Source organism: Panthera onca, chromosome D1, assembly GCF_046562875.1.
Source record: "Panthera onca isolate mPanOnc1 chromosome D1, mPanOnc1 haplotype 2, whole genome shotgun sequence".
NCBI lineage: Eukaryota > Metazoa > Chordata > Mammalia > Carnivora > Felidae > Panthera > Panthera onca.
In genome coordinates this window covers 111,116,161-111,136,529 of record NC_138348.1, presented here as the reverse complement: position 1 = coordinate 111,136,529, position 20,369 = coordinate 111,116,161, and the positions used below count along the sequence as shown (strand labels likewise).

Sequence of the window (20,369 nt, the reverse complement as noted above, 5' to 3'; positions counted from 1 at the left end):
TCAACATGGTATAAAGTCCCACAGTCACTGTCCTCCATGGAGAAAAACTGTGCCAAGATAACACGGTAAAGTAATGTATGACTCAGAGCAAGTGTGAGTGCTCCAGATAATAGAAAACTTGGAGATAGAGTCCAGAGTATCTGGGATAGACCTCATAAAGGTTCAGATGTACTAGGTGATAAATATTAGTTGAATGAATAAGTCTAGGAGTGATGACTGGAAAATGGTAAGGACTTTAGAAAAGCTGGGGTGGGGAGAAAAAAGAAGTGTCTGGTGAAGGTTCTGTCATGAGATTGGAATCAACTGTGAGTAAAATATTTGGGGGACTTTCAGGAAACTAGCCTGGCTGGAGGCAGAGAAGGTCTATAAGGGTCGTTAAGAGACCAGGCTTCTGTGTTAGAAGGATCCAGGTTCTAATCCCGCCTACACCAGTTACTAGCCATGTGGATTCAATAAGGATTCGGGGAAAATATGGAGAACTTGGGACAGAGTCTGGCCCAATCAAATATAATTAAATTATACTTTAAAGGTATATATAAGCTGAATTGTTAGGAAGCCTTGAATGTCAGAAAAAAAAAATAGAATAGTATCCTTGGAGGCAGTCATGAGTCAGTAAGGGTTTTTGACAAAGCACAGTGAATAAGCAGAGAAGCATGGCCGTTCTGAGTCTGGGTAGCTCAGAACAGACTGAGACAATCTGTGGATCTTGTTTCAGGTAATAAAGGCTTTCCCTGAGGTAATAACAGTATAATAAGAATGAAAATATAAAATTGGGAGACACCTTTTCAGGAAAAAAAAAGTTCTTAATGGATAATTAGCTGTAAGAAAGGAGAGGAAATGAAAATTCAAAGAGGAGATTGAGTTTCTGTGATGGAGCTTCGCTATTCATTGTTTTTACACTTCTCCATCTTCTGTGAAACAGTTTCTTTATGATGCTGTCGTTGGGATCCAACATCACCTGTCCTGAAAGATCAGAACTTAAATCACTAGGAACCTAGTATGTATCGAACTAGACCCGTCTTATTCCATCCTTAAGAGAGAAAAAGTGTTACCATCTAATCAAATCAAGTGATTTTACGTAAAGGTTATGGGTACGGCTTTTTAAAGAAGGTCATCTACTCTTCTTCCTTCTTGCATATTTAGGAAGGATCAATTTCAGTTAATAAGACCTCATGCTTTTGAAGCTTTATCTCAGCTCCAAAAATACTTAGCCAGACGGGACAGAAGTTGTAGCAAATATATCAGTCAAGGCTCCACCAAGGATCACCCCCAGGAAGCCTGACAAACAGGAAAAAGAAAATTTCCCTTGGAGAACCACAATAGGGATGAATAAATAGTTTAGCTACACAGGAACGGCTACCAACAGAAGGAAAGTTATCCTTGTACTGTGGGAAAGAGCACTGGACCAGGAGACAGGAGACCTGCATCCCAGCTGGGCCTTGGTGAGCAACTCACCTAACTTTCATTAGACCCCACTGACCACAACTGTAAGATGAGAAGGTTTGAGACAACCTCTTAATTTTTTTTGACCCCCCCCCCAAAAAAAAAAACAAAACTGCTAGGATTCTAGTTCTTTAAAGCAATTGCTGGAAGTTTTGAAAAATCAGCGAAGGCAAGAAAAGGGAAATGCGATTGTTTAGAATTCTGGAAATCATCTAAAGAGAATAAGGAGGGTGGTCTAAGAGATGAAGGAACCCAAAGTCAGGGATGAAGCAGAGGCCACACAGCAAATTGTGGGCCACGCAAGGCATCTGTGTGAAAAGCCAAGTACTGCTGAACAGCTCGCACATGGCGAATGGTGACAGCCACCAGCTCTCCCATTTTTGAAATTTTACTTTAATAATAATCACACCTAAACAAGTGAATGATATTCAGAGACAACCCAAAGCACTTCACAGTCTGCAGGTAGCTATGGTCTCCTCTTGAAACAAAGCCCTCTTTTGTATGATTCAATCACAGATAATGATAACAGAAACAGGGTGGCTTGGGGTGCGGAACTTAGCCCGTATCCTCTCCAACAGCACCCCAAGACCACCAGAAATAAAAGTTACATTATTTGCTATGAATAATTAGCATTTTCTCCATATCATGGAAGGGTAACCAGAAGTATCTTTCAACAGTTTGTATTTTTAATTTTTAGTAATATAACATACTTATATATGTTATATATATATAATATAACATACTTATATATGTTATATATATATATTAATATAACATAGTCTTTATGAAGCCCCACATATGAAGTGCTTGCAGAATGATTCCAAATTCAGGCTAGTATGGTGGAAGTTCCTTCCCACCAAATCACAGTCTAAAACCTCCTCTCTATGAAAATTCTGGAGCAACCATCGGTCATGGAAATATTTTTATTCCCCTTCCCTTCATAGACATACTTGAAAGTAGTCAATTAATGTACAATAAGTGCTATTCGAATCTGGAACAGATACTTCTTATCTGTGTTCATGATTGCCTTTCCAAGGTTTGTGGATCCCCAGTCTCTGATTTTGTATGTTTGTTCATTTGTCCTGAGAAAGTATCCATAGCCTGCACAGACTTCTAAAAGAGGTCCCTGACCCAGAGGAAGATAGAAAGTTCTACTCTGTGACCTAAAATTGACAAAATCATGAAACTAAACCACATGAAATATTTGTAACGATTACATTTTTAAAAATTTAACACCAAAAATAGAATTAAAATTTTCATTTATCATAATCTCTAGCTAGTGCTCTAAGTTACTGGCAGGCATCTTCACAAAAATCACAACGTGTCTTCAACGAATCACGTTCCTCAGACCCAGTCCTGAAATAGAAATTAGTCATGCAAATTCCAAAGAACACACAATTTAGAGACAATTTCTGGAATCTAACGCAGTATCTACTCAATTTATTTAGTTGTCTTTGACTCACTTGGAGTGTGAAATGTCAGAGGACTGTATACATAAGTTAACCGCGTATGTGTCATCCCAAATCCAACACAAGGACAATAAATCCTTCCTTACCAAAGTGGTGTCCAAATGTTAATGATACATCATGTTGGGTCTGAGTTGTCTTTCCACTTAAAAAAATGTTCCCTCCCAATTTTGAGATTAAATTACGAGTTGGTTGGTGCCATTTTAGCAAATCTTACCTGTCAATGTGTGAGCAAAGTGGGATGAGAACTTACTATCTTTTCTAAAAACATTTGCATATATATGCAGAGCAATTCAGCCCAAATTCTACCTTTGGAAATAAGTGCACAAATCCAGTGAAGCAAAAAGAGCCATGTGCTTGTTTACGGGAAGGAGTAGTTTGGAAAGAATGGTAATAGCAGCTACAAGTTAAATTGAAAACTTAGTGGAGCATTGATAATGCTAAGACCTGGTTGCTCTTCAGCCCTTCAACAGCTGAGAAAGGGTAGAATTGTGGACACCAGTGCCTTTCCTGAGAAGCAGACATACTTAGTTCTTACCTCCTCATCATCTGACAACCTATTGATTTTTACTTACTTATTCTGTTTTCTTCGTTGATAGCATAGTTCTTTCAATGACTTTATACAAAGTTCTGGAGTTGTTGTTGTAACTTCTCAGTTTTGTGGCTGATTTTTCCCCAACCCCGTTAAGTGAGGGGATGTCGCTAATTACACCCCAAAAGTAAAATCCCATATGATATGTGCTCCTCTCTACCTATCTCATCTTATTCTATGGGATAGACTTTGCTGTATGTCACCCTTGTGACAACAGTGACAACAGTGGCATTGCCACCATCATTTAAATAACAGAACCAAAAGTCTACGCAGAGTCTTATTTCATTTTTTTTTAAGGGTATTTATTTTTGAGAGAGAGAGAGACAGAGCATGAACAGGGGAGGGTCAGAGAGAGAGGGAGACACAGAATCAGAAGCAGGCTCCAGGCTCTGAGCTGTCAGCACAGAGCCTGACGCGGGGCTCGAACCCATGAACCGTGAGATCATGACCTGAGCTGAAGTCGGATGCTCACCTGACTGAGCCACCCAGGCACCCCAGTGCAGAGTTGATTGTTATTCATTTTTCATGAAATTACTCTTTTCTTAGTAGAGTCGCCCTGGAAATGTTTCTGCATATATTTATCTGCTGCATAACAAAGCTTAAATCCAATGAGCTTTCCAATCTAGAATTTTAGTTTAATTTTAAGAAAGAGATACAGTAAATATGTGCTGTGTTGAAAGATTTTTTTAATTTCATTTAAGAAAAAAAAAAAAAAAAAAACCTCCATAAAATGAAAAGAACTTTGTTCTTAGAATCTCTACTATACTTGTTTGGGGGAAAATGTAGTTGCCAGCCATGAAAACTCTTTTACTAAAAACAGAAGTATAATCCGTATTTTTTTAATGGCCCACTTAGCAGGATGCCAGTGTACTCAAGTGACATCTTTTTAATGAAGCCTAAGGGGAAAAGCTCACCTTGTCTCTGCAGATATGTGTGTGAGACAGCAGTCTCTGCAGACCACAGAGAGTTCTATTAACCTCCTGCAGATCCTATCTGAGGGGGTGGGCCCGCTAATCCATGCATTACTCATACTTCTCAGCCTGACCCCTTCCCCTCAGATGAGACAGAATCTTGGTGGAAGCCAAGTGCATCAGACCCCCTCCAGCCTGTGGCTAGAGGACAGAACAAAGTGGACCAAAGCAAACCACAGCATCAGGAGCAATGAGTGTTTTTCTGATGTCCTTAATAATAACTCCTGAAGTCCACCATTTCCCCATTTCTGTTGTTTTTGGACCCAAAATAGAATGTATATTTTGGTTTGCATAAAACAATTCTTGTAGACATTAGATTATAAAATAATATAACATTGTAAAATAATCGAGAAGGTTTTTTTGTTTGTTTTTACTGATTAATAAAGTATCACTTTATTGTAGAAAATGGGGGGTGGGTGGGGAAGGATAAAAAGCAAAATGCAATCCAAATTGACCATAATCCCTACATCCAGAGATAGCTCTTTGTTGTATTTTTTCTAATATTTTTCTATTAATGCCTCTCTCTATAAAAAAATATATATATAGGGGCGCCTGGGTGGCTCAGTCGGTTAAGCGGCCGACTTCGGCTCAGGTCATGATCTCGCGGTCCGTGAGTTCGAGCCCCGCGTCGGGCTCTGTGCTGACAGCTCAGAGCCTGGAGCCTGTTTCAGATTCTGTGTCTCCCTCTCTCTCTGGCCCTCCCCCGTTCATGCTCTCTCTCTGTCTCAAAAATAAATTAAAAAATGTTAAAAAAAAAAAAATATATATATATATATATATTTTATTCTTAAAGTCATAGTGAACATACAAATTTCTTTTTTCACTTAACATTATACTGTAATTATTTTTCCGTGTTGTTAAAAACTTTTAATGGTTGTAAAACATTCAGTCATAAGACCGATTGGTGCTTATGAATAAATACCACCATCATCTCAGGAGCTTTGTAAAAATGTAGATACGCTGCCCCCCCCCCCCCCCGCCCCAATTCAGAGGAATCTGATACCACAATGTCAGGCCTGATCATCTGTATTTGTAGTAGTGTTTCTATACCCAGATCAAGCTTGAGAATCACCGTTATACCCCCAAATCTACTTAATCCTCCCCTCCTCTTGGGCGTGTACATTGCTTTCAATGTTTTGCTACAGAAATATACTATGAGATTTATTCAGCCCCTTTATCAGCATTGTTGATAAACTTACTAGAATTGATACCTCAAAGGAGAATTCTTATTAACCAATTACATTAATATTAATCAATTAATGTTATTATCAACATTATCAATAATTTCCAAGAACAGGAATTGTGTTCAAGCTTTTATTGTATAAAACCATCTTATTTCCCTCTTAGTTTTTAAATTCTCTCATCAGTGGTTTAGGACGCACAGCTTATAAAATCCCTGACTATACTGAACATCATCTTTACTTTTATCTTTCCTGACATGAGTGGCCAAGAATTGAATTAGCAAAGAATTGTCTGAATTCACATCAGCTTAATTCCAGGTTAAGTTGAATTATTTTTGTATGGTTTATATGTCTTTCTGCATAAATCATCTACCAATGATTTTAAAGGGATTTTGCTGATTTTAAAGGGATTTTCTTATCTGTTTACATAATTTCTTATGGATTTACACGATTTTTAGTTTTTTTAAAGTATATTAAGATTTGTGGTGACTGACTATGAAAACTGTGTCCTAGCATCATTCAGGTAAATATTTTGGACATTTGAACACCTGATATTTAAATTTGGTAGAGAGTTTAGGGGCCCCTGGCAGCTCATTCGGTGGAGTGTGTGACTCTTGGTCTCAGGATTGTAAGTTCAAGTCCCACATTGGGTGTAGAGATTACTTAAAAATAAAATGTCAAAACATAGAGAGAGAGAGGTTGGTATGAAGAGAGCATTCTGGTTAAGAGAGCACAAGCCTAAAGGTGACAGGACTTTCTCATGTGTGTATCATTAATAGATCCTTTCCTATAAGAATAATGAAACACCAGCAAAATTACACAGCAGGTTAGACAAATAGACTGTCCATACATCATTGATCTCATCACCGACAAGGAAATATCCATCCTATTAAGTAAAATGGGATTGAGTTTGTTTTAACCAAATTAAATATGAGGTTGCCAACTATTTATTCTACAAACTGCTTATGCCTTAAATATCCTGTGTACAGATATTGACTAAGTCTAGGGCTTACATATCAGTCCTTTACAGTAGTATTCTTATATCCAGGAAATCATAAAAAATACTTTCCTAAACTTAAACTTTAAAATTGTTCTTATTAGGTAAATATTTTGTCAGATGTAAATTTTGAAACCTCACTGACAGAAAAATTGTAACAAATACGGTCCAGAAGTAAATGTAATGAGTAACGCATAAATTAAGCATAAAAGCATATCCAAACCTGTAGAATTTAATGATAGATTATTTATGGAAGGGTGCAGTGAGAGATAGATGTCTTAGCCTGAATTAAGCGTGCTTTTAACAGGAAAATCTTACTGTTCCCTGGATGAATTTTCCCAATATTACTAGACAGGAGAGGTTTGGGTTTGTCGGTTCCTGTTGCAAAGCTTTTGTTGTGTGTGGTGTTTCCGTGAGAGTCTGATGAACAAAAATGGGTCCCAGATGCTAGGGCAGTGAGCTGAGGGTTTTCATAATCTGCAGCTCAGCTCAACTGAAGGAAATTTCAGGAGTGAAAACCTTGGGAAGTTTTCCTGAGGTCCTAGAGTTTGGCTACATGAGCATTTTCATTCCTCCCTGCATCAAGTCCCCCATCATCTCACTCTTATTAAACAGGCTGTTTGGAGAAGGGTTTTTCTTATGTAGAATTCCCCTGAGGTACTCAAGGCAAAGGCAAGAAGTCAGTTGCCTGAGTCCTACTTCAGTCTATAAACAGGTCATTGCCAACACACCTGGGCTATGGATTGTGGTTTACACATCCAGCAAGAATGTGGTCACTTACTGTTTCTTCTTTTAAATGGAAACAATCCATTTATTTGAGTTTACATGTAAAAGCTGCATTTTACAGAATCAAAGGAATCATTAATGTAAGGAATAGCCCACAACCTTTTTCTTTTATGTCTTATCTTCTTGACAGACCACTATTTCAGCTTCTCTGAAGTTTAATCAGGACAAGAATATCCCATATCATTAATATACGTTTCTGACATTGATTTTCAAATCTGTGTCCGAAAGGTATGAAGGCGGTAGCAAAGCAACCATAAAACATGCTGCCACAAGGATCTGCTTTCTCAGTCGCTCATTCATCCCACTACTTAGGATTTCCTTAAGGTTGCTTACAATTACTCCTTCAGGGTTCCCTTTTCTCTTGCCAAGATAAAAAAAAAAAAAAACAAAAACAAAAAAAAAAAAACTTTTAAATCTATTCTAGCACCAATGAGTGACGTCATTTTATGTATTTTTTAAGTCATTTGATGATGCTCATTATTAATAATGTGTAAAGGCAATGTGTTCCATAAATGAGGTAGGACAGATATTCAAACGGTCCTTACATATGTGGTGAATGCTGCAGTTTAAATGACAATCTAAGGAGGCTGCTAGACCTATGTGGTTATACGAAGAAATTGCATCTGTAGTCAGACACTTGTAGAACACAGGCAGTTCGAATATGCAAAGCAATCTTGAATCATCCATAAAGACTTCTTTCTGAATATTAATTATAAGTTACCTTCTATGCATCATTAAAGATAAGTAAATTTACATATCATAGTGTTAAGTGGACTTTGTCAAGGGACCACATGTTTCTGGGAGGAAAACATGTGGATCGGCTGTGAACTGGGCAGTGACTTACCTACTGGTCACCTGTATTACATTAACCAAATACAGATGTACATACACACACATACGGATAGCAGTGTGAAACTAAACTGGTTTTACATGGCCTATTAGATGATATTAGAAAGACAATGTCATAGAATAATTTTGTGGAAAACTTTATTCCAGACAGTTTTCTCAACGTGAAGCTTTTTTTCCTTATCCATTCCTTTATTTTGCTTTTTGTTTTCTCCTGTGCTGTGGAACTGTCTTTGGATATGGCTAATATAAACCTGTTAAATAACCCTCTCATGAAATGACTTCAGTTTTATCAAAGGAATGGTCTAAACCAACATATAAAATTATGGGGATATGACTTCAATAAAATGAATATGATATGAGTGTTTAAGAGTAAAATAAAGTGGATTATAAAAATAATTTTCTCCAAAACAAAAAAGTTTAGTAGTTCAGTTTAAATCATTGGAAGACAAACTTAATTTGTTGTAGACACAAAATAAATTAAAATTACTTTCTCCCCCCCCCCCAAATTTTTTAATAGGTCTCTCTTTCTTCACTGAATATTCATTCCTTCTTAAATTTCAGTCTGGTCTATTTGGTGATTAAACCAACCACCTGACAGTGTCCACTTTAGGAAGTGTATTAATTATTTTACACCAGTAGTGTGGCACTTACTGGGGAATGTGGGAACAGCTGATTATTTACTTTGCATTTTGTAAATGGCAGTCTCCCTCTCACGAAGTTAGTAGTACCCTCAAAGTGTATAGTTTACTCACGGGAAATGTTTATTCTCCAAGTGGATCAGTTGTCCCAACCCTGGAAAATGAACATTGTTTACGTGAAATATTATAAACCCTTTTTAAGAAAACAAACACTTCAATAGGCTGATAGTGGTGAAATACATGATACTTTATACTAGTCCACAAACCGATATTTCACTTGCAAATCAATTTTCAAGTGCTGTTCATTAATATGCGGTTGGTTTTTTTTGTTTGTAATTCATCTGGTATTAAGTAATCCCCAAACTCAGCATTCATCAAAGAGCATAACCCAAATGCTCAGTCTGTAAAGCCACTCTTTTGCTTTAACAGAAATGTCATTAAATGCTGGGAAAACCTCTTGAAAGAGATAATGTCTCATTTAAAAACTATAACTTGAAAGCAAGTAAGAAACCAAGTACCTGGGAAGCAAAAGCCCGTGACACATCTGTAATCCCTTTGGAGAATCTTTTCAATCTGCTCCCTCATTCCCCAATAGAGATACCCACAGGGGCAGTCGAATCTCAAGTGTTTGTGTACAAAGTCCACATCACATGCAGGAGGACTTCCTGGGGTTTCATTACTTAATGTCAACAGTCAAATTGGCTGTGGGATCCTGGTTTCTAAAGAGCATCCAAAGCCTTTAAGAATCAGCACAAAATTCAAATGTAAGATCTTTTCCCAAAGGTCTCCTGCTACCTTTCTCTTGAATATCCCCTGACTTGTAGCCCAGGTAACATGCAAATCCTAGATTCAGGGGCCAACGAATAGAACAAACTAAGCTCACACAGACTATAAAGGGAATAATAATTAAGCCATTTTCTTGGTTGTCAGGACATCAGTTCACAAAAATCAGTGGCTGCCATTTTGATCTGTTCATGCTGTGATGTTTCTCTTTCTGGGGATGAATTTTCATTTCAGTCTCTTTTTGGTTGTTGACCTTCTTAGAGGCAGAGGAATTTTAGACACCATTCTTTCTCAGTTACTAGTAAATTCAAGTTTATTGCTGTTTCGCAAAAGAAAACGAAAAAGAAATCTCTTGTCGCTGGTCTGACAACAAATGAAGTCTGAGCTTGAACAGCACATGTTTGATCCCCTCTGAAATTAGTTACAATCACCCTTGGTTTGGACTCCAGTGGAAGGGGGGGTGCAAGATGGCAAAATGAGAGGTTTATTTAGCGTCTGGGAGAAGCTTATAAAAGAGCTTACGTCCTCATTCCTGCTAACATCTTAACAGCTGTGCAGTTTCTTACAAAATATCTTTTATCGTTTCAAGAAATGCTGTTAACCTGGCAGTTTTAAAACTGAATGAACAAGGCCTGTTGGACAAATTGAAAAACAAATGGTGGTACGACAAAGGAGAGTGTGGCAGCGGGGGCGGTGACTCCAAGGTCAGCCTCAATGTCACCACAAGCGGGTAAACAGTATGTACAGTAACAGGTGCATCTGCTGGGAGACAGGGTTTGGGTCTCTGGACACGGCCAGAAATGGCGAGTCAAGTCCCTTTGAAACCTAAGTATGCAATTACTGTCAAAGCAAAAATATTTGCAACTGGGACCAATTTGGGGACACGCTCAGCAGCCTAACCGAAATAGTCACCACACGGCTCTGGCTTCAGAGAGGTTATGGAGCAGACGCTGTAGTCCTGTGCACCTCATCTTACAAAGCAGGGAGGGATCAAGTCTTGTAAAGGGCAATTTAGTGAAGGGAGCAGGGCGAACACAGAGGGTAAGCCTGTGTGCTTCCTTCGCCACTGAAAGACTAGACCTTCTACAAAGCGTGTGTAAGTAATAGCAATAGCTTGACTCCATAGAATACTTTCCAGGAGGTCATTGCTCCACCCAGAACCCTCATGTTTCCATTAAATATCAAGGTACATAAAAGTCAAGGATAGGCATGTGAACTAGACATTTTTGGCCTCCCGTAAGTAGATGAAATTACGAAATGATCAGGCTACAAAAACAAGTCCCACTCAGTTCTGTCTTCACTACCTCCGTGGCATATTTCCAGCTTTCTTTCCTAAGCGGTGTCTAAAGAGAAAAAAGGTATGCCAGCAGCAGAAATGATCAACTCGTGTGCCAGAACCTTCTTCACTATGTATTGACTTAAAGAAACCAATCCAGAGTTGGGAATATTCTGACTGAATTTTCTCTTCTTACATACTTTCAATTGGCACGTAAGAATCTCGAAAATTTTAAAGTACGCACTCTTGTCTTTCTTTTAAAATCTAGAGAATTGCCCAAAACGGGAAGTCTTGCTTGTCTTGTTTCCTGACTAGGGTATAAATTCCCTCGATTGGCCACCCAACCCCTAGAACAATGCTCTGTTTTCAGAGAGTGCCTGCTGGGATGGCTAGTAACCTCATTCTCTGCCAATGCCACTAACTTCCCCCTCTTTCTGGATCAGAAAAGACTTTGAAATCTAGCTCCTTTGTCTCTGCCCATCTAATCCCCAACCCTCTAGCAGGAAGAGGGAGATTAAACTTTGTCAAGTGACTATTCTAGCCACAGAGAGGCATCTGGACCCAGCCTTGAATACCCATTTCCTGGTCCAGGGAAAGAATCCTTCCGGAGAGAAAGAGCAGAAAGGTAGGAGAATCCTGGGGGCATCTCTGGGATGGTTACCCTGCAAGATTCCTCCATGCCATATGTTTACTCAAGGAACATGAACTCTTTTTATATTTTCGAGCCCCAACTTGATAGCTTCCATAAAAACCTAAGTAAATAAATACATATATGCAGAGGAAATTATTTCAAGTTGCACAAAGAACTATCTTTCCTTGCAAATTAGAAGTGTAAGAAAATGTAATCTGATAGCACCAAAAATAAAAAGCAAAGATATTCTAGTCCATCAGAAAAATTTTGCTCCCAAAGGTTTAGTTTTTTGTTGTTGTTGTTGTTTTTTTTACTCTCCAGTAGAAGTATCACACTGCTTCACAAGTAAAACTTTCTACAAAAATGAATAACAAAGTCCTATTTTAGTGTCCATGAAAAAGTCTTTCCAGAGAAAAATAAGCAGAACAGAAACACGTGCATAATGGGAAAATCCATTTAGTAAAAGTTACGTCCGTTTATTGAAATAAGAGTTTGGAGAGCTCAGTTGGATTTTAATGTTTGTATACCACAGATTGTTTGGTATACAGTGGACATTAAATAAATGTTTGTTGTCAAAAAATACATATAAATCTAACCTTTTAGTTTCCAAAAGCACACTGCTGTTCCCACAGGTAGGCAATACATTACTTTCACCATACAGGAACTGCAAAGTGATATTCTAAAACCTCACTTGAAATCTTACCAAAGTGTTGTAAAAATTAACATAAAACGTTCCCCCCAAATGCTGTCACAGTTTGTTTTGTTTTCCTTCAGGAATTTTGTTCTCACCCTAAAAACATTCGCAGAGGCTGTATACTGATACAACATTTATCACTCAGCAAGTAGGGGGTTACAGTCTCAATGTTAATAACGCCCTACTCTGACCTTGAAATGTAACGTGATTTTTTAAATGCCCCTGACCTAACTTAGGCCAGAGCAAATGACCAGGAGACAGCTGCTTTTTCGTTTTTGTTTTGTACCTTCTCCTGGTGACCGGTTTCCTTTTCAAAGTGACCTCATTCCTCCTGTGTAGCCCAGTCTTCCTCAGAGGAGGCAGAATAAGGAGGAGAAGTGCCCAGGTGGGGAGTCAAGCTGGTTCCAAAGCCTGGGCTGCATGGGCTGCATGCCGAGCCAAAGCAGAAGCGACAAGTAAATGAGGCCCCTTGAGTGCAGGAGGGAATGTGCCCATTCAGAGGGCTCAGCACAGGTAGGCGGAATCCACGCTTCTCGGATTTTCAAATACAGGCTCTTGATAGGAGAAAACTTGGTTTTCTAGAAGTGGTTCACCTGAAGGAGGAAAAGCTTAGACCACCCCCCTTGGAGGGGGGACCACCCCCCTTGGAGGAGACAAGTGACCCACCTGTCATTTGCAGGATTATAACCACGGAGGACATCTCCAGCCTTCCATTAAGGAGCAAATTATTAACCTTCTGCTTTCACGGGGCCATGTGCCAGTAGCTCTGGGGAAGAGAGAGAATTAGCACTGTCTTTTGTCTCAAGGAACTTAGCATTTAATAGAACCCACACCCGGGACCGTTTAGAGTCTCTGTGGCACCTTGTACTCACACCCCATGGCTGCGAAATAATTAGCCTCCCCACTCACCTGATGGCCCTTCCCAGAGCATGAAGTCCTGATCCCGCAGCCTCAACCCAGAGGCTTCACATGGAAAGGTAAAAATTTAAGAAAAGAAATAAGAAAAAAAAAGTCCTGCATCTTAAAAAAAAAAAAAAAAAAAGTTAGAAAGGCACAATTTGGGGGATGCTAATGCATTTGTTGGAAAATTTACTGATTATTGCGGTGGGGTCTGTTTTTAATGATTATAAGAAATTCATCCTTATTCTTGTGAATAAAATAACAGAAGTTTGCTAATTAACAATGAACCAATTTAAAAATAACATTGCAATGTCTAAAACTCATTTTCCTCTTCAGTTAATCTGATATGGTTCAGTCTGAGCACAAACCATACCTAGAATTTGAATCCAATTTTAAGGTGAGTTGTTTAACCCTGGTTCTAGTTGAAAATTTTGGCAACGCCTGTCATCATTCATGATCTATAAAGTTACTGACTTTTTCTGTTTGTTTTATGCCTTGATCTCTCCTCTGTGTATATAAAAATAGGTTAAGTCATGGATGTGGATATTCCTCTAAAAATCATCTTGTAAATGTGATTACCAAGTGATGTCTTTCTTAGTAATTGTGTTAGATCACACGGTACCCATTTTTAATGTGGCGCTTTGAACGCTGTAGCCCATTCCTGACTTTAAAGTTTGTCATAAGTGGTGTTCCCCCCTTCACCATAACCATAGAGGCCAATGCCAACAATAAAGGGATTATTACTAAAAATATAAATTCATAAGCAAAAAAAAAAAAAACACTTGTGGCAGACAAAAACCAGGGATCCCCCAATAATGAACGCCTTGGTCAGTGTCCAAAATTCCACCAGCTGACCTTTAAGTTTGGCTCATAATAAATTTCTCGACTTCACAGTTCCAACCTACTCATACTCTCTAAAACCAGGCTCCGAGAGTGAATGCACAAGGAATAAAATGGCAAGAGGGAAAGTTAAGGGGGAACGGGAAAGCAGGACCTCCAGGTCGTCCCTTCTCAAAGACCCTGGAAGGAAACTCTGCTTTTGTGTTCCTGCCCTTTTCAGCATGAAGTCCTCCTCTTCCCAGAGAACCCCATTCTCGAAGTGCAGCATAGGCTCCTACGTGCACCTGTGCAGGTGTGAAAACGGCCTTGGTGAGCAGCCTGGGACCTCAAAACTCTTATAGTATCAGTTAAACAAAAAAGCTTGCTCTCGATTCAAAATAAATATAGCAACTTTACAGAGCACCTGCTCTGAGTCAGACACCCTGGTAAATACGGTCTTACAAAGACCAGTGAGCTGTGGCTTCTGGAGTTCACAGCTCATCAGGCAATCTGACGTGGGTTTTGTAATCATCATAAACGGGGGTGGAAGGGTATAGGTGGTAAAACCTAGATTGGGGCCAAATTAACCAAGCACCCCAGTTTACCAGAATCTTCATCCGGCCCCACCCCCAAACTCAGCCTTTAGCACAAAGTGTTAAATCACACCCATAATAGGTTTTAATCCAAAACACAATATAATTTTCTAGGAACATGGCAAATGCATTTTACTTCTTAAATGGAACAGTGAACCTTGTAAGACGTTACAAGATTGATATGAAAATGAAATCCTATTCAGAAAACAGGTAAAAAGAAAAACATTAATTTAGAAACTTTTTCCAGAACTTTAAAAAAAAAAGAGTTTTGGCTTACCTGTTAATCAGAAAACTCAATTAACCAGAAACTCCATTTCCTGAGTGTTGTGTTGTTAGTGTTTTTAACTGCACAAGCTATGAAGTCACCTGATTCGGCCACTTCCTAGCTGTGTGACTAGATGATTTAATCTCTGTGTGCCTTGGTTTCCTCATTCGTAAGATACAGGTTATCAGAGTATCCAAACATGTAAAATGCTTCTGACAGTTCCTGGTACGTCGTGAGGGTTCCATCAGCATCAGCAGGCATCATCACCATCATTATCAGTGCATTGCCTCCTTGTGCAGATAAGCTTATGGAATTAGTCCCCTGGTAATCAAATAAACGCAGGCCGTGCCTCTCCAAATGCACTCAGTATTTCCTAGAAGAAGTAAGGTGTTAGGAGACAGAGCCAGAGAAAACGATCGTGGCAGCCTTAGGAATGTCAAGAGAAACTGAATGAGTCTGTCTCTGAATGTTTGTAAAAGCAAAGAGAAACAGAAAGCAACCAAGCATGGAAACGATAACATCGGGAGACGCAGGGAGTTACCGCTCGCCATCCGTCCCCTTTATTTGATACACACGGAGGTGTTAACATGGCGGCGACACCTGGGGCAAGTCTTAGATTCCTTGGAACACTGATCCTGAGTGATGCCTGACCTTTCTCCCTTGAGACTCCTTATGTAACAGTTAGTACTGATGGTACAAAAGGAGGGGCATTTTATAGGAGAAGAGTTTGTTCATAAAAATCTTGGTTACCCCTAACCTGTCATGTGTTTGTTGGTAATACCCTGTTCACAGAGTACATCCTAAAGTGCATTCCCTTTGTATTTGCAGCACATCAAGGCGATAGACTCAAGGTAGAGGAACACGGCTCCTGGCGATATTATTTAGATTCAATACTGCAGTTAGAAGGAAGGTACCGGCACAGGCTCCCACGTCAGTGATGTAGGCATCTGCCCTCTACTCGGGGCAGCCAGCCCTTGGTCAGTGACACCTGCATCCTGGTCCTCCCCCAGTAGGTCCCGATGAGCGTGGTTCAAGTCCGGGCCAGGATGCACACAGCACAGGTGTCCTGGGCGTCAAGTCAGATCCCACAGACTGAATCACGGGGTCGTGAGGCGTGAGGCCAGGGCAGTGTAGCTCCTGTTCACGTCCCTCTGCAGCCACGGCCACTAATTCTGAAAGGGGTTTGGGGGGTAAGGGGCGGGGAGGGGCCGCTGGATTTCGAACGACTCCCACCCTTGCCTGGGGAAGGTCGTCGAGGCCAAAGCGAGCCAGGCCAATAGTTTTGGGTTCACAGTAATTGCATACGTGTTATTTACAGATCCTCCCTTAGCAGCATGCGCCTGTTACCTAAAGCGATGGAGCAGGGCCCCAGTTTTGCGTCCGGGGCTGGAGCCGGGCCTCCGGTGCGCCCCGCACCCACTGTGGCCTCCGCTCCGTCACTTTGCCATGCGGTTCTGATGTAGTTTGACTTGAATAACATAAAATAACATGTATGATGTTATTTATGTTATTTTCCACGTGAAGAACTCCTGTAAACCTTGCCGTTTTGAAACTCAGTGAGGCAGGCGTCTTAGACAAGCTGAAAAACAGATGGTGGTACGATAAAGGTGAATGTGGAGCCAAGGACTCGGGAAGCAAGGTCAGTCCTGCAGCTCGGGCCTCCCGTCGGGTCCCCACGGCACTAAACGGGAGCGCTTGGCAACTGTACACGCGGACACGGCAGCACCCGGCGCCTGTGCCCACCCTGCGGGGCGCAGAGGCCGTTGAGGCGCATCCCGGCCCCGGGGCGGCCTCCCCAGAGGCCCAGGCCCTGCTCCCCACCGGGAACGCTGCCCCGGGAAACTCCGATTGGCAGCAAAACCATGCAAAACGCCGAGATGCCTTCTGTGGCTCTCAGATTCCACAACCACGAGGGAAAGTAGTGTTTCCGCTGCGGTTCCTGTTTGTTTTCAGAGGCAAACACCACGAAATCTGTGAATGATTTCGGGAACCCAGGGGTTGTCAAAGCAGGAAATGGGAAATTGCTCGGCAGTCATCCTGAGAAAGATTGTAAACACTAAACATTATTATGCTGAAGGCCAGCCTTTGGTCGCTGTGTTGCCAAGCATTCCACTTTAGTTTGAAGAGGCCCTCTTACAGTTTTGTGCTGACCGATGAGCGGTGAACTGTCCGACCGGGAGTCTATCCAAATGATTTTAATAAGTCAGTGATACTTGTGAATAATATCAAGTTAAGATCTCTTATTCATGCATTCTTTTTGGTGCAAGTGCAGGAGATCTGTAGACCTGATTCAGCGGAGTAGGAATGAAAATAGTGTTACATTCTAAAGGAAATGTTTCTTTCTAAATGGAACACTGTAATAATTTACCAGAGAATCTAATTACCTGCACAAATTGATAGACTGTAATACCGGTGCCCGAAAGCCATGATTGGAGATTCTTGAAATCTTTTCTTATTTTTTTCTTTATCTTCTTTTACAAAGAAAAAAAATGTATTAGTCATTCTAAAACATTAAACAAGTAAACGGCTTAAAGAGGAGAGCCTCCATTCATTTAAGAAAGAGACAAAGTATCTATGTTCACTGATACTTTTCCAGGGCTTATCCCTGTGTTTTCACCACTTGTTTTCCTGCCTCTGAACCAGAGTGGAACGAGACAAGCTTGGCCAAATAATGAAATCCTTCTCTCAAATCCTCATGCAAAGTCAGAGAAGCATAAATACTTAATGAGCAATTATTTTTAACATGAAGTTACTCTAAATTTGTGGCCCAATCAGCTGATATCATGGCTAAGCGGGCCATGTACCTAGTACATCTTTTGACTTAAATACTCCCCTAAGAAAACTAAGTGTCTGAATCACGTCTTGCACAAAACATACACCGTGTATGCAGTCTGCCCAAAATACTTCCTCCAATGACGTGACATAATGGACATTTTTACAATTCATGAAAAAAATTCTGAACTCTTGTTACGATTTTAGTATCTTCCAATCATACGCTTGACTGTCTCCAAATGGCTTATGAGATAGTATGTATACAAAAGCTCTGGAGAAAAAGATGTTTAAAGTATTAACTGATTAATAATAGAATCTTATTTTTCAATCCATAAGAATACTTATCAATTTGTCCATAGAAAAATAATTTATGTCTCACTTAGCCATGGTAATTCATGTATTTTTTAAGGTTTTTTTGTAAAAAGCTACCTAAGTGTGATGCATATATAATTATTCCTAAAGAGTATATGATATTTAAGATTTCCCATGCACCTGTGACTGAAAAAACAAATAGTGCAGACCCAGAACATTACGACCATATATTTGGTAGAGCAACAATGAAGAAAATGTGAAACTGGTAGCTTAAAATACCGTAGTTCCTTAAGTAGGAAACCTGGAGTGAGATTTATTCAAGGGAAATTTCAAACGTTCAAAGTATACGTAATGGCAGGAAAACCAGAAGAATCCCCTTCCCATGTAATTGGGTCATAAACATGCCATTTTCAAACTTAATAATAAGCCCACTCTGCCGCGCTGAGTAAATACATAAACGCTTTTCTCTGGCTGAGTGGGGTGGTTTTCTCCTGCATATTTAGCAATGATAACATGTCACAAGTTTTACTGAATGTAATTACATGCGATTGCATTGGCAGTCGTCATCATTTCACTTCTGAGAGCTGTAAGCTTTATGCTTGCATCCATACACCTGCATCAGTGATCTATACACGTCAATACTTTCAGGTTCAGTTAGGCACTTGCTTTGATTGGCTGTTTGGATGTCATGTGCTGTTTTGCCTTCCGGGTGTGACATTTGCAGGGTTAACTGAAATGTCTTTATCCGCCCCTCCCCCCAGGACAAGACGAGCGCCTTGAGCCTGAGCAACGTCGCAGGCGTTTTCTACATTCTGGTCGGCGGCTTGGGCTTGGCGATGCTGGTGGCTTTGATAGAATTCTGTTACAAGTCCAGGGCAGAAGCGAAGAGAATGAAGGTGGCCAACAGTGCACAGACTTTTAACCCAACCTCCTCGCACAGTACCCAGAATTTAGCAACCTATAGAGAAGGTTACAACGTATATGGAACCGAAAGTATTAAAATTTAGGGGTAGGACTTAGGGCTGACGACAGTGAGTGGGTGATGCATCCTGTAAACGCAGTGTTGTGACCTGTCTGTCCAGTGGTGATATTGCTTGCTTCCGATTAGAGCTTTATATTTTTGAAAACTTCAGTGCAAAGTGGTTGGTTCGGTTTTCTTTGGCTGCGGGTGCACCGTTCGAAACTTTATGTTGCCAATAGATATCTGCATTGAAAGGGTCAGAAAGACAAAAAAACAAACCTCCAGGATTGCTCTGGAAAATGACCAAAACAGGATTTCCTCCCCCAAATTTGGGAGAAAATGGAAATTAGTTCTGGGTTTCCTGTGGAACAATCCAATTTTAGGAGAATTGCTAACAAAATAAGCATAAAAACGTCTCAGATGATCAACGCTTAGACAGCTGCCTATTATTCCATGATTATATGTTGTTGTTTTTTTTAGAAACAACTCCAAACACAGAATAAGTGCCCAAAAATCTTAGCTCCTATTCTGATTTGTTTTGCATTAACCATATTCTGTATTTTTTAAGAGTGCAACTCTGCTGTTTGTTCATCTGACAGTACCTTGAGCCAGACCTTTAGGTAGGAGGGATCGTCAGGATATTGACTACAATTCATATTTATTAGACAAAATTCAGCTTTTAGGTCCACAGTATCACTAAGGTGGATATACAGCTTAGGCAAGACAGCAGCGTCTCCATCAAAGATGCCAACAATGTATGTGTTCTTTGTGAGGAGACAGAAAAGATAAAAATTGCAGTGAATTATGGCCTCTTTTTCCTCCCGCTTTAGTTGCTTTCAAGTAAGCCGGATCAGCCTCAGTTATTCACATCCTCTCATTGTGCCACAATAAAAAATTGTGAATAGTCAATGAAATGTAGGAGACGGCAATACTTTTTTTAAGAATCTAAGTGTCCACTACATTCTTTCTCTAAGGAGAGACGGTGTTTTTTTTTAAAAAAAAAAAAAAAAAAAAAAAAAAAAAAAGATCTGCCAGCATTTACTACTCTTCCTAAAATCAGGTCTGTAAGACCCATTTTCTAAAATTATAGATGATAGTCGACTGAATCAGCTGCTCACTCTGTGTCCAATGACAGTTGAGCCTGTGAACCCACAAGAGACATTCATGTTTGATGCACCGAGACTCAAACACCCAATATAATTTTCAGAAGATGTACATCTGAGGTGCTGACAGATAAATATGCTTAATTTTGATATTTATTCATATAAAAGCTATTGAAACACTTTGTTAGTATATCAGAACAAAGAACAAAGCCATTCTCTTTTACCCAAGATGTGTTTTTATCCAGAATCCACAAATCGATGGATGACTGAGTATTAACTACACATACGTAAGCCCCAAATGGTTCTTTCCCAATTGGAATGGAAAGAATTAAGAACA

At 39.9% G+C, this 20,369-nt stretch overlaps 1 protein-coding gene across 9 annotated transcripts in view; it reads left to right on the top strand.

Annotated features, from left to right (window-relative positions):
• GRIA4 (glutamate ionotropic receptor AMPA type subunit 4) overlaps positions 1-20,369 on the top strand; it is a 403,247-nt gene that overhangs the window by 378,905 nt on the left and 3,973 nt on the right. For 3 of the 9 annotated variants that reach the window (XM_078432679.2, XM_078432680.2, XM_078432677.2), the window contains 2 exons: positions 16,409-16,523; positions 18,730-18,864. In XM_078432679.2, the coding sequence (XP_078288805.1) occupies positions 16,409-16,523; positions 18,730-18,864 (250 nt within the window). Of the gene's footprint in view, positions 1-10,295; positions 10,411-16,408; positions 16,524-18,729; positions 18,978-20,369 lie in introns of those variants that run through there. The other 6 variants (XM_078432681.2, XM_078432678.2, XM_078432683.2 and 3 more) reach the window with 5 other exon arrangements.